Source organism: Haliotis rufescens, unplaced genomic scaffold (assembly GCF_023055435.1).
Source record: "Haliotis rufescens isolate VD_foot unplaced genomic scaffold, xgHalRufe1.0.p SCAF_38, whole genome shotgun sequence".
In the NCBI taxonomy this organism is placed as follows: Eukaryota; Metazoa; Mollusca; class Gastropoda; order Lepetellida; family Haliotidae; genus Haliotis; species Haliotis rufescens.
This window is the reverse complement of record NW_025964090.1, coordinates 3,507,645-3,522,870: the sequence shown is the minus strand read 5'-3', so window position 1 is coordinate 3,522,870 and position 15,226 is coordinate 3,507,645. Positions and strand designations below refer to the sequence as shown.

Here is a 15,226-nt window from a genome sequence, read left to right as displayed (position 1 = left end):
GCGTAAGGCGTTAAACAACAAACAAACAAAAACTCAGTCAGGATATGATGACGTGACCACCTGACCTCTAGTACAAGTATAGGTCACCGCAGACACACTGCACTCAGCAATACTCCAGCTATATGACGACTGCCTGTAAATAATTAAGTCAGGACCAGATATTGCAAGCCACGATCCACACCATCTTTTATTCATTTGGTCGCCTCTTACGACTAACAGGATGATGTGGACATGAGTGAGTGAGTGAGTGAGTGAGTGAGTGAGTGAGTGAGTGAGTGAGAGTGAGTGAGTGAGTGAGCGAGCGAGCGAGGTTTTACGCCGCTTTTAGCAATATCACAGAGGGGGACACCAGAAATGGGCTTCACACATTGTACCCATGTCGGGAATCGAACCCTGGTCTTCGGTGTCGTGTGAAAACTTTAACCACCATGCTACCCGACCGCCCCGGTGAAGGATGAACAGGGCATAGTTCGCAGGTCAATTCCACATAAATAGGGAAGCAAGGGGAACTATGTTTCCAGCAACACAAAAAATTTAAGAACACCAAAACGGTCATGTCAACAAGTCAAATAATGACAGTAAATATACAACATTATAAGTAGGATATTCCATCTCCATCTCAAATTGATCACCCACATTCATAGGAAGAAACAACATGCAGAACAAGTACAAAAACATTCATAAGTGAGTGAGTTGGGTTTAACGCCGCTTTTAACAGTATTCCAGTTATATCCGTGCGTGTCAGCTGAATGTGGGAGGAAAGCCTGATGTGATGCAGGTCTTAGATGTAAACCACTTTGGTGAAACCCACGAGCACACTATGGTGCTGATAAAGGTAGAAACATAATCAGAGCAAACCAGGATTTGAACCCATGATCACAGGTTTCTGGCGCGCCCAAAGGACCCAACTACATTGACTATGTATTATCATGTAGCAAAAACATTCCCCATCTTCATTGCCATGGTAACGTTAAATTGTCTGAAACACCTTTTTTTTCATATTATCTATAGCAATAACGTGCTATGTTGCCTGTCCTCAAGGGGTTCAAGAGGTTCAAGGGGTTCTAAATGGAAAACAAACATTTGGCGAAGTTCTCGAGAAAAGGATACGCACAAATACTGCCTGGCGCATCCAGTTCATCTTTGTGATGCAGCATAAAGACGAGGCACTGGGAAAATATACTAACTTTATGTACGGAGAGTGAGCATAGAAACAGGAAGAAATATCTATAGTTGCGTCGACCTATGCAGTTGTTTAACCACGGGCAGTGGTGGTCAAATGTCTGAAAAGAGAACAAAACATGGTTTCAGTTCATTGAAAAGTTCATTAGTCAAAAACAAAATAAATAGGCACCTCTGAGTTGGTTCCAATATAATTATTCAACTGGATTAAATTGGACCAGACACACACATACATGATACATGTATAGTAATTGAGAAACGTACAATATACAATATACTCCATGAAAGTTGATGAGATATGAAATCTTTCTCAAATATAAACTAGAATGGGTTTTTATTCAAACACATGTCTCCTCCCTTCCTTTTTCTGGATACAATTGTTTGTGTTGTAAATGTGTTTGCAAATCCAAAAATCAATAATAGCAAATTACAGACTGTAAAGATTATGATTTCATACAGAAATATTCATGAGCTGTAGAGAATTGGCATGAAACAAACATATTTGTGACTTTGTCCAAATTACTTCCATTGTCCATGGAAACACGAAATTTAAAAAAAATAGAAACAGATAAATCTGAAAGGGCAATAGTTGAGTTGTTTGAAACCAAATTGTTTCCATGGAAACATAACAAAATAAAATTTAGAAAGATTTGAAAAAAGTAAACGGCACCAGTTAAGCTGATGAGCAATGCACACACAAAGTTTAGTTGTTGAAAAATGTTGAGAGGTTTTCAAGTCATGGGGTAATAATAGTGTAGCGCTATGAGCATCCACTTGGTGAATGGAATCTGGCGCATTATAAATGCACTTATTATTATTGCCTGGTAACAAAGCCTACCCTCGATTTGAGACGAAGTCGAAATTGTTTTCACAGGAACATATGAAAATATAATTTGAACAGATCTAAAGTTTGCTAATGTCGCCAGAACTCACCTCTATACATGTGTTGCACACACTACAATGTGAACACCGAGGAGGTCGGTAAAACTGGCATGTTGTGCACCATTTCATCCTCACTGTTATACCTTTTATTTCAACATTTTTATATAATGGAGCCCTAAAGTCATCATCTTTGGCTTCGTCTTCATGGGCTGTGGAGAGAAAATGATGGCTTTAGTCAAATGAGAATCAGGCTCACAGGATGAAGTTTCCCAGCTAATCAAGAACCCATGTATCAAAGGGTGGAAGTGAGTGAGTGAGTATTGTTTTACACCGCTTTAAGCAATATGCCAGCAATATCACGGCGGGGGACACCAGATATGGGCTTCACACATTTAACCCATGTCAGGAATCAAACCCGGGTCTTCGGCGTGACGAGCGAACGCTTTTACCTCCAGGCTACCCGACCACCCCGTCCCAAACCATCACAAGGATTTCTCATTTTTTATGGTAATGCATAGTAAAGCTCATATGAATTAATGAATTCATGCTAGTCCTAGCTCTAAACCCCCCTCCCCTGAGCCTGGTCTGGGTGACAGCTACATCCTTACCACTGGCCAAGGCAACATGTAAGCATGTATTTGTGGTCTTCATCAACAATGTCTGCGCCCAAAGCTTTGTGAGACTCCTAGACCCAAATGATTTTTATTCTCAAAATTTGTCTCATACATGCTAATATGCATGATATACGTATGTTAATTCTGTACAAAATGTATTGTGTGTTCAACATGTTCAAGATACAAATATCAACATAACTTATACAGAACCCACCTTTTGGATATATTCCTGGGTCCATAAACGTAGCCAAGAAGAGGTTTGCCAAGACAAATATTGTCAATATTCCCTGATACACCGGGATGGCTAGTGCGTAGGTACTGGTATTCATTAAATATCGGCATCTGCAAACGAAAACAATCAAAATAGCATTATCATGTTGAAAATCTTGAAACATAATTATGACCTATCACGAAGTGATTGAGTGAGTATGGTTTTACGCCACTTTTAGCAATATTCAAGCAATATCACGGCGGGGGACACCAGAAATGGGCTTCACACATTGTACCCATGTCGGGAATCGAACCTGGGTCTTCGGTGTGACGAGCGAACGCTTTAACAACTAGGCTACCCGTTCCCCTATGACATATCAAAGACAGCAGTGAATTGTACACAGATAAAGGTGCAACACCTTATTTTATGTTTCATTGTGTTTTCAGTACATTCTTTGTACTTAAGCACAATAGGGCACGGGTGGCTTAGTTGTCTAAGGCACTGCAATTCACTTTGATCACAAGTTTGAATCATGGTTTATCCTCATTGTTTCCTGGTTTGTCAGCATCACAGCCATGTCCGTGGGTTGCACCAAAGTGTGACACTTCCATCACTTCAGACTTTCTACCCACATCAAACTTAAAGTCGCGTAAAACCAAACTCATGCACTCAATATTTTTCCCCCTTCTTTTTCAGCATGTTTAATCAAACTCCAAACAGACCCATCCGTAATTACTTGCACAGAGCAGCTGGTAATCAATCGAGGTATCATTATTTATGCATGTTAGGAGCACATGTATTTAACCCTTCCCCACACATTCTTGTTTCCAAAGTTTCTATACCATGTGTAGAGAGAGCTCAATGTTAGATGCAAATTGATCATGCTGTTTCTTTATACCTCTTGGTTGGTTAGTTTGTTGTTTAACGCCGCACTCAGCAATATTCCAGCCATATGACATGTATGATGGCAGTCTGTAAATAATCCAGTCTGGACCAGACAATCCAGTGATAAATATCAAGAGCATCAATCCATGCAATTGGGATCAATGACATGCATCAACCAAGTCAGCAAGCCTGGCCACCCGATCCCGTTAGTCACCTTTTACGACTAGCATAGTCGCCTTCTACGGCAAGCATGGGCTGCTGAAGACCTATTCTACCCGGATCTTTGCGGGACTCTTTATACCTGTAAGGTTCCTACCATTGTATTTTAATCTCTTATTATTTCGTTTATTGAAGTTATGAGGAGAAATATCTTGGATTACATTCTTAATTCGGAATATTCTTTATGGCCAGCCTTGGAAATTTGTCTTTCTAAGACTAGTCCAAAGGATTAGTGGAAACTCTCTTTCACTATTCCTCAGTTTGGAGCTCGTCCTTGAACAAGACAAATTGTATACATTGTCAGTTCTATTCAGTTCCAATTTGCAGGGGTAGACACTGTTGGTCAAATCCAACTACCGTATTTGACGTATTAAGTGCCCCTCTCTAATAAGCCCCCACAGCGATATTTGCTAATATATTGGCTAGTGAACAATACCAATTGGCACCCCTTCCGATTGATCAATGTACACAAGACTTATTCACGTAAAATACGCACTTGTGTGTTATATGCACCCTTAATTATGGGCAATTAAATTCTGCAAAACTATATCTGTCATACATAAACATTTCAGGCTGTCAGCATAAACCACAAAATTTATCTTTCAACTGTTTTTTTTCACCAAAATAATATTCTAATAAGAGCCCCCTATTTCTAATTTTGAGAGCGCCATGGGGGCTTATTACGTCAAATACGGTACTAGTAGTCTGCAGCTCAGTTTGGACAAGTGGTTGATGTACAAGAGCTAATATTTGGTAGTTAACAACTGTATTAATTCTTGATTTTGACTTGTCTTGGACAAACAGACTCGTGGCCATGTGTATCCCTGATTTGTAGCGCAATTGAAGTATTGTGAACTGGTTCGTAATAATAGCCCTCAGATGCTACTATGAGTGAGTTGGGTTTAACACCACTTTTAACAGTATTCCAGTTATATCATGTCTTAGACGTTTACCACTTTGGTGAAAACCCACGAGCAGGGGTATGGTGCTGACAAACCTAGATTCATAATCGGGGCAAACCTGGATTCAAACTCACAATCATAGGTTTCTGGCGTGCCCAAGGGACGTAACTCTGCACAGCAAATTGCGACGCCTTAGACGACTGGGACAACCTCAGATGCTACTATGAGGAGACCATCATTGGATTTCTACTTGTCATCAGATCAATTAAGTAATCCTGGGCTAGCAGATCCTAACGTGAATTTCGAAGACTGGTGATAGTGTTTAGCCGGTACCACAGCTGAAATTACTTTTAGTTTTGTTCAATCCCTTAACTGTTCACAGACGTCACATAACAAATATCAAACATGACATTTCTGAATGTTTGGTTTTTGTCCTAAACATTTTATTTACCACTAGTCTGGAGCCAGTGTCAAATAAAATTACTTCTGGTGCAGGGAAATCAAATTTTACCAGCCTATAAACTAAGATTAAAATAGACTGAAAATCATGTCAAAATACATTTGTAGGCTGGTTGAATCAAACGTATTTGCCACAAACACAGCCTGCGACTTTAGCCACTTCTCCGAAAACTAGTAAAATTCTGTTTGTTCTCATCATGTAGTAAGCTCAGCTTATAATCGCCCACATAATTATAACACTAAATTTAATGAAAATGACGGTTCTGGCCAGTAGACTCAAAAGTTTTTGGCACAGACTGCGGATCGTAACTTTCATAGACCAGAGCTCCAGACAACTTTTTGAGCAATTGAGTTTTTACTCGAGGTTTCTATTTTAATTGGGTTATTACATTATTTTAAAGTAAATGGGTTTTGAAATTTTTTGAAATTTGTTCTTTTGGGGGGGGGGGGTTTTTTACGCAAATATGCAGCTTAACTGTAGCTCTGATAGACTTAAACAAAACAGTTAATACTGTTAACAAATCCTATATAGAACTTCCTCATATCACATGACTGATTATCATTTCCTTATGTCTTAAGTTGCACCTTGTATAAAGTCCACCACTATTTCTACAAGTATGCAAAATCCAAAACAATATCAGTCGCATCACTTGATTATGATTAAATTCACATACAGACAAAGCTGTCACTTGTACTCCTGTATGTCCAGTGGAGGTACTGACTAATAAACATTATTGTTGACATCTCTAACATGTGTTAATGGCTGATAAAACCACAAAAAAAAAATATTTTAAAAATTTCATCATGTTCATTCAATCATAACTTCCAAAAGTAAACATGGCAAACAATGGTTAGAGTCTTCACATTTTTTATTTTCTCCTTTACCAGTTTATGTTGTATTAATTAAGCCCTGACATATTTTTACAGATATGCTATACACTCTGTTGTTTCTGAGTGACATGGCATCCACACCGCAGGAAGTCGATCTAGTGAGCATGGTGAGTGAGTGTGTGAGTGAGTTGGGTTTAACGCTGCTTTTAACAGTATTCCAGTTATATCACGGCGTGTCAGCTTAATGTGGGAGGAAAGCCCGAAGTGATGCAGGTCTCAGACGTTTACCACTTCGATGAAACCCACGAGCACGGGTATGGTGCTGACAAACCTAGAAACATAATTGGGGCTAACCGGGATTCGAACCCACAATCATAGGATTCTGGCGTGCCCAAGGGATGCAACTCTGCACAGCGAATCGCAGCATTTTAGACGACTGGGCCACCCGTGCCCCCTGGAAGTCGATCTAAGGAATATTTGTGTGGTTTTAGATATGAACTGAAATTTGAAATGAAGCCACATCACTTTAGAAAGATGACGTCGGTTCAATGGCATCCTTCAGTTAGATTGGGTGGTCAAGGTTTGCTAGGGGTTCCCCTGACACACCTTCTATGGAGTTGTCATCAGATCTTGATCATTGTTGATGCAGATAGCTATGGTATTGGAGTAAAATATCATAATTTAATGGTGTGTTTATTTGTTGTTTAACACCGCACTCAGCAATATTCCAGTTAAATGACGGCAGTCTGTAAATAATCAAGTCTGGACCAGACAATCCAGTGATGAATATCAAGAGCATCGACCCACACAATTGGGACATGGTGACATGCATCAACGAAGTCGACATGCATCAACGAAGTCAGCAAGCCTGACCACCCGATCCCGTTAGTCGTCTCTTATGTCAAGCATAGTCGCCTTTTACAGCAAGCATGGGTTGCTGGAGACCTATTCTTGATCTGAATTTGAAGAGATTGACAATCAGTCAATGTCCAGGAAAATGAATCTATCTGAACCCCTGGAGGATATTAGGCAGAAGGTTCATGAGCGAGCTGAGCAGAAATAGAAATGACAAAACAAAATGGATCTGGCCTAATGAGGCCACTCACCCATCCCCATTCACTGATTACCATGCTACAGCAAGAGTTGTGAAGACCTTCCCTGACTGATGACAGATTACATCACACTCATTAGGGTAATTACCATTAATGATATCACAGGGTCAGGGACTGTCAAAGACTATTGATCATCCCAGCAATGACACGGATGAGGCGCTATACGGGGTTAGACATAACCACTGGTCTGTTAGTCTGAGTCTTAGTCTACCCCTGCTATTAATCGTAGGACGATACGCCGATGCATCAGTGGATCTCGATTTTTTACTTCTCTATAAGTATCGATCACAACCGCACACAAAGTAAAAAGTATCCATTCTTACCTTAAATGTATTCATTAATAAATGTTACACCAAGCCCTAATTACAAGTGAAAATGAGTAGTGAAAACGTAAATATATAATATTCATCCATTCCGCCATACCTGACACTGCCAACTATGAATCGTTAGTGTACCAGGTACCGAGTATTTGGCCATCCTGTTTATGAAAAAGATGGCTTACGCACCACAAATAAGAGCACATGCATATATCTTGATACGCATAGGAACATGAGCATGGCATCGTGATACATATTGGATGATTTTCAACACTAATTTTCACTTCTAATTAGTGATGAAATGAAATTCTTAACGTGCGAATGTGATCGATGCATGTAACGAAAAAGTGCAAAATATCATGATCCACCAATGTATCGGTGTATCGTCCCACTACTAGTTGGTGCATGTTCTCTTTCTATTGGGTGTGCAGGTATAGTAGACATGGTGCACTAAAATTTTGCAAATGTAGTGTAATAGGCCCAAAAGGTTCAAGAGGCATATCTGAGGTGTCTTATCAAGATACAAATTTTAATATTCTAGCTACATCACGACAGCCTGTAAATAATTGAGTCTTCACCAGACAACCCAGTGATCGATATTGTGAGCAACATTCCTTGCTATCAACCATGTCACCAAGCCTGACCACCCAACTTACAACCAGCATAGGTAGCTGGAGAGGAATTCTAACCCGGTATCCCCACTGAAGATTCCAATTGTGCAATCTCATGAATTGATGTTAACTAGATTTATTATCTTTGTTTATCATACAAACATATATAACTTGTGATATAGCTGATAACCTGAACCAAAGTAAACCGATGAACTGGAGTCAACCGTACGTTCGTATGAACTAATCGACTTCTCAACCAATACATACAGCACTAATCTGCACGCATAATCAATCGTCTTCATCTTGTATGGTTCAATAATGTGATGGATATGAAATCAGTGTATGTGAGCAGATTAATATACACATTCAGTTTCTACCTGTTCAATAAGAGCACCATGGATGACAGTATCCATGGTATCAGGCCCACTCATTATTGGGTGCCTGATGTAGTGTGAAAATGTGTATTCAATGTAAATTGTGAGGATATGTCCATCATGACATGCAAAATTACAAAAAAAATCAAAGCTCAAACTTAGTGCCAGGTGATCTATACAGGCCTACTTCACTGATAATAAATGATGGGTAGGGTGGGTCACTATGAAACATGGGTTAGATATTTGGAAGCTAGAATTAATACCTCATCGAAAGTGTCACACGTCTTACATATAATCATATTACAACTTGTTAAAACTTAAAACAGGATATTAAAATACTGTGAAGTACAAAATATTTTACTGACAAATCCAGACTCTAAAGCTTATCACAGGAAATGACCACAGGCTTCGTCATACATGTATCTACACGGCATGTTAAAGCCGGCGAACTAAATAACACGATATACATCCGTAATTTTCACTTTTACACGTGCACGTGTCTTGCGACATACTTCTATCATTCAAGAGGCAATATATATCAACAAATGTAATGTTGATTGTAGTTCGGAAGCCGGGTTCAGACAGTTCGGCCAGGTGATGGGTTCATTACTCACACAAATACGAAGTACAGGGATGTGCACCCCAGGATCAAACTCCATGCACATGTTGCAGGAATTATTCTTGTTGAGAATTCACATCGAGGCATGGCTGGTTAGAAAAAGGAGACTGTTATGGGGAAATATTTTATCCACTTCACATCTTACAAAGATGGCATATCGCCTCCATTCCGACCGAACAACTCCACTAATGTATACATTTATTCCGCCAAGAATGGTGTTCGAAATAGTTCATCCAAATGTACACATGTTCGTGTTGATTGTTGATCCAGTCCTGCATAGACTGGATACGCTATAATCACATTGTGTGTTGATATTTCAGATATATTAGGTTAACAATACAATGGAAAACACTGATCCATTAATCATAAGCGCACGAATACGCTGAAACAAGTGCCTCGAGGAAAGGTCGTCGATACTGTTTGCCTAAGAACATTTGATTCTCTTCTAACAACCGTCTGTTGGATCACGTGCAACACTCATCCCTCAAGTGATAATACTTGATACCACATATTAGCCGTTTTCCATTAGATACACATCTGAAACATACACGAGGTGAGGAGGAAAAGATTATGTCAACAGTTTGGAACAAGAACAACAAAACGTGTGATGAATATACCGAAAAGATGAAGCTTCTACAACCAAATCAATAAGAACAGGGCGGGGTGTATGAAATGTAATGGTGTACTGCAGGACACAACATGGATTATACCGAGCAAAACAAGTATACTCATACGAGAGTTTCACATCTGCATCGATGATTATGCAAATTACACGTTTCCAGTCTACACCCTTAATATATATTAGCTTAGTGTCTGAGAAAGCTATACGCATGTTGGTAAAATACTTCTACAGCCTTGTTATTATATGGATAATTTAAGTTACAGACACCACACCCGGAAAAGTTAAATACAATTTATACACTGGTGTGTACTCTCTCTTTGGGATTGATGTTTGTGTCCGACATTCTGACGTGGATGCCCAATCCCGTTTTGGGGACGCCGGATACCGAGCCCGGATGCCATTGTGCAGGATCCTGGATTCCTTGAACTGTTAATCTCTTTCGCGGATGCCAATATTTCAAAGTCGTAATTTATTTTTCATCTGTTTTTTCTTGCAAAGAGTGACAAATCAATTAAGTATTTAGCCGTATTGCCATGGATGATGTGAAAATCCCAGTCTAATTTTCTTGCAATGACACACGAGTTGTTAAATTTGATGGTAAGAAAAATTAAGTGGAATGCCGGATGCCCAATTACTTCGGAAGAAGGAGGCAGTCGAATCGGTTTGGGGGCACGGGTGGCCCAGTCGTCTAAGGCGTCGCAATTCGCTGTGCAGAGTTGCGTCCCTTGGGCACGCCAGAAACCTATGATTGTGGGTTCGAATCCCGGTTCGCCCCGATTATGTTTCTAGGTTTGTCAGCACCATATACCCGTGCTCGTGGGTTTCACCGAACTGCATTAATTCGAGCTTTCCTCCAACATTAAGCTGACATGCCGCGTTATAACTGGAATACTGTTGAAAGCAGCATTAAACCCAACTCACTCACTCACTAACTCGAATCGGTTGAGTGAGTGAGTGAGTTGGGTTCTACGCCGCTTAGTACAAATATTCCAGCAGTACGCCGACTTGAATCACACTCCAATCAAACGTAGTGCTGTACCTATATGGGGTACAGACCCGAGACTTCGGGGTGGGGAGTGGTGGTGGGATGGGGGTGGGGATTGGATGGGTGGGGAGGAGGACACCTTCGTGACTGATAGGAACAGACAGGATGTAACAGCGTCCCATGCATAGACGTGCCCGGAGAGTCAATTCTTCAGTTGGTGTGTGAGTGAGTTAGAACGTACGCCGCTTTGATCAGAATAACTTGTCAGCTTTATGTGGGAGCGGTGAGTGAGTGAGTATGATTTTACGCCGTTTTTAGCAAGATTCCAGCAATATCACGGCGGGGCACAACAGAAATGGGCTTCACACATTGTACCCATGTCGGGAATCGAACCCGGGTCTTTGGCGTGACGAGTGAACGCTTTAACCGCTAGGCTACCCGACCGGCCGTTATGTGGACACGCCTACACTATTATGCCATACCCGCTTTTGGGTGAAACTCAGGACCACTATATATCATTACGGTGCCTCAGTCTGACGACTGTCAGCAGCTCCCGAACTGCAGAACTATTAAAACATGAATGTCTATATACACTAAGTCTCCCTGTGGGTTTCCTCGGAGTAGAGCTGGGTCCAGGAACCTATATGCTTGCTCCAGAATGTACTAAATTGGATCGGGTTGTAAGGTTCGGTGACTTCGCGTCACCGTGCCCCGATGTGGTTCGATGTTCATGCTTTCAGTCACTGGTTTATCTAATCCGGACTCGATTGTTGCTCCAATAGTGCTGACTGCGGCGTTTAACAACATTCACTCACTTGTACACAGCGCCTTGCTACTATACTGAATTACATACCCGTAGGTTTGGAAATCATTAACAAGCAATAATTATTCCACAATGAACACATCACCTTATGGTGATCAAAGGTTATTTATGATACTATATGCAAAAAGCAAATTCACAATGCGAGCGTTTAATATGTTACAACATTTACACTGCGGTTATACGCATTGGCTGTGCATTGTAAGATTATTCCTGAATATCATGGACATGGACAATTGACGTTCCGCATATATATATATATACACACACAAAAACTCGGTGTACATGTAATATATAATAAAATAATAAAGTCCACGTTAGTCCATCATCTTCTTTATATCAGTTTATATATAGATATAGATGGTTGGTTGGTTGGTTGTTTTACGCCGCACTCGGCTCCTCTCGAAATTTGCGAATCTAGGTGGTAAAGAAATGAAGCCCAATCACTTTAGAAAGATGACAACTGATTGGTTCAATGGCATCCTTCGGCGGTCAAGGTTTGCTCGGGGTTCACCTGACACACCTTCTGTGGAGTTGTCATCAGATCTTGATGCAGATAGCAATGGTATTGGAGTAAAATATCTGAATTTAATGTTTTGTTTGTTTGTTGTTGACCGCCGCACAAAGCAATGTTCCAGCTATATGACGACGGTCTGTAGATAATCGAGTCTGGACCAGACAATCCAGTGATTAATGTCATGAGCATCGATCCAAGCAATTGGGATCGATGGCATGCTTCAACCACGTCAGCGAGCCTGACCACCCGATTCCGTTAGTCGCCATATACGACAAGCATAGTCGCCTTTTACAGCAAGAATGGGTTGCTCTAAGATCTATTCTACCCCGGATCTTCACGGGTCATATATGTGTGTGTGTATAGAGTGTATTTGAGTTTTCATAACATGTTTGACAAGAAAAGTCAAGTGTGAAAGATCCATTTTGTGTTGAGAGTCAGTAATGTGTTCCGCCGCTTTTAGCATATCCCAGCAAAATCGCCCAAAACACCAGAAATGGGTTTCACACATTGTACCCATGTGGGGAATATGTTTTTCAGATAAATGGAGTATTTAATCAAATTACATAATAAATACTTATATTTTTGTATAAGACGTTTAATAGGTCTATCGACACTGAAAATTCTAATACATTTCTATGGTGTAATGTCGTGTGAATTAACTTGACCCAATAGCTTTTTCAAGAATTCACACCTCATGCCACATATGTACCTGCTATACAATATTTACAAAGAACAACCTCATGTATTTTTTTCCCTTATATCCACACTTGTGGTTGTGGTCGAGTTCGAGGTGATTATTACCGCACACGTACAGCTCCGCGTGACACATGGATATGAAATGTTCCTTTAATTTGCCACTGCGTTGTTGGGACTCTGCTATAGGATACTTGAGTGAGTTGGGTTTATCGCAATTTGAACAGTATTCCAGTTATATCACGGCGTGTCAGCTTAATGTGGGAGGACAGCCCGAAGTGATGCAGGTCTCAGACGTTTACCACTTCGGTGAAACCCACGAGCACGGGTATGGTGCTGACAAACCTAGAAACATAATTGGGGTGAACCGGGATTCGAACCCACAATCATAGGTTTTTGGCGTGCCCAAGGGACGCAAATGTGCACAGCGAATCGCGGCGCCTTAGACGACTGGGCCACCCGTGCCCCCCCCCCCCCTTGAGTGAGTTGGGTTTATCGCCGCTTTGAACCGTATTCCAGTTACATCACGGCGTGTCAGTTTAATGTGAGAGGAAAACCCGAAGTGATGCAAGTCTTAGACGTTTACCAACCTCCCGAACATGGGTATGGTGCTGAAAAGCTAGAAACATAATCGGGATTCGAATCCACGATCACGGGTTCCTGGCATGTCCAAGGGACGTAACTCTACACAACGAATTGTGGTTCCTTTGACATCACATCACGCGCATCGATTTACGCAATTGGGATACGATGACATGCATCAACCAAAACAGTGAGCCCGACCACCCTCTCCCTTTAGTCACTTTGTTTGTTTGTTGTTTAACGCCGCACACAGCAATATTCCAGCTATATGACGGCGGTCTGTAAATAATCGAGTCTGGACCAGGCAACCCAGTGATTGACATCATGAGCATCGATTTGCGCAATTGGGATACTATGACATGTATCAACCAAGTCAGCGAGCCTGACCACCCGATCCCATTAGTCGCCTCTTACGACAAGCATAGTCGCCTTTTACGGCAAGTATTCGTTATTAAAGACCTATTCTACCCCGGGTCTACGACAAGCATGGGTTGTTGAATATTAAGTGTGTGTGAGTGTGCGTACTGAGACATGTGTACAACGTTCATATCTAATACAAACTAGTATTCGCCATGAGGACATGAAAAAAAGTCTGTCTGTCAGGATTTTGATAAATATACAGATTTAACGTACATTCAGACATGCATCTATTAACAAACTAATAGACATTTCCCAAATCTGGGCCGCATGGCTTGTATAAGATTTATATTAGCTGGTTAAATGACATGCGGATGACACTTGAGTGGCGGATATGCACAACAGTGAGAGATATCATCATCTATTTTTGAGTTTAAGACATAGATGTTGAAAGGTTCGTTTTATGTTCAATTCAATTATGAAATATATTTCTCTGAGGGATCTATATTTTTCACAAACAAACATACCTGAAATTCGTCTTCATTTAAAACTTTTAAAGGGAGATTATATTTCTCGACATTTCTTCTTAATAAATAATAATTAATTATTGATAACTGAAAAGTATCAAGAGTGGCAAGAACAACTAGATGTCTTTTTAAAGTGTAAAAAAGAAAGTCACATCTCACTTTTCTTATTTCTCTTGAAAATGAAAGCTGTACACATGTGTGGAATATTAAATTACTCAAAAAGAGTTAATGAGCACCCGAGTCTTTCGTATTACTATAGTTTTTATGTCTTGTGATGACAGATTAACTGTAGTGATATGAAAGAATCGGGTGATCCTCAACTTTATTTTGATTAGTGTATATGCATGTAACAAAATTTGAACATGAAATTGAAATTTAGGAATACGATAGTCTTAACGTACTGAGCTAAAATCAAGACCATTACATCCAGGCAATTTAAAAACACGAGACTATTTTATATAGGTACCCAGCTACATCCCAGTCCTCTTTCGACATTTATTCTCGTAATTATTCAAAGACATTTATTGTAGATACTAGAGAGTCCCCAATAACCGGCTAAAACGGAGAAATGTTTTTTTTAATATATATTCAGTCTGGACATAACTTGAATTATATGCAAAATTCTTTAACTAGAATAAACTCGTGATCAACTTTGTTGCTATATATATTAATATACAAAATTTTGCGCACTTTATGAGGACAGTTTTGATCACTTTTTTTTGCGTCTCCTCATCATTTTTGTGAAACATTTTTGGCAACAGACAACCGTTGTCTATTATATATAGTTGTTGTGATACTACTATCAACGGCAATCCCTTCCGGGTTACGACAGTCGGAAATTCTCGGGGAAATACGGCTCGGTACGTTTTATGTAAACTCTGAAATTAGTAGAGGATACGAGTCAG

General features: G+C 40.2%; 1 protein-coding gene across 2 annotated transcripts in view; it reads right to left on the bottom strand.

Moving 5' to 3' along the window:
- LOC124113803 (palmitoyltransferase ZDHHC5-A-like) overlaps window positions 1-9,622 on the bottom strand; it is a 29,234-nt gene extending 19,612 nt beyond the window's left edge. For both annotated transcript variants that reach the window (XM_048381337.1, XM_048381338.1), the window contains exons 1-4: window positions 9,214-9,622; window positions 2,893-3,020; window positions 2,116-2,273; window positions 1,111-1,283 (exon numbers count right to left, since the gene is read on the bottom strand). In XM_048381337.1, coding sequence (XP_048237294.1) covers window positions 1,111-1,283; window positions 2,116-2,273; window positions 2,893-3,020; window positions 9,214-9,305 — 551 coding nt within the window. In that variant the 5' untranslated portion in view covers window positions 9,306-9,622. The remainder of the gene's footprint in view (window positions 1-1,110; window positions 1,284-2,115; window positions 2,274-2,892; window positions 3,021-9,213) is intronic.
- Between the last annotated feature and the right edge of the window lie 5,604 nt (window positions 9,623-15,226).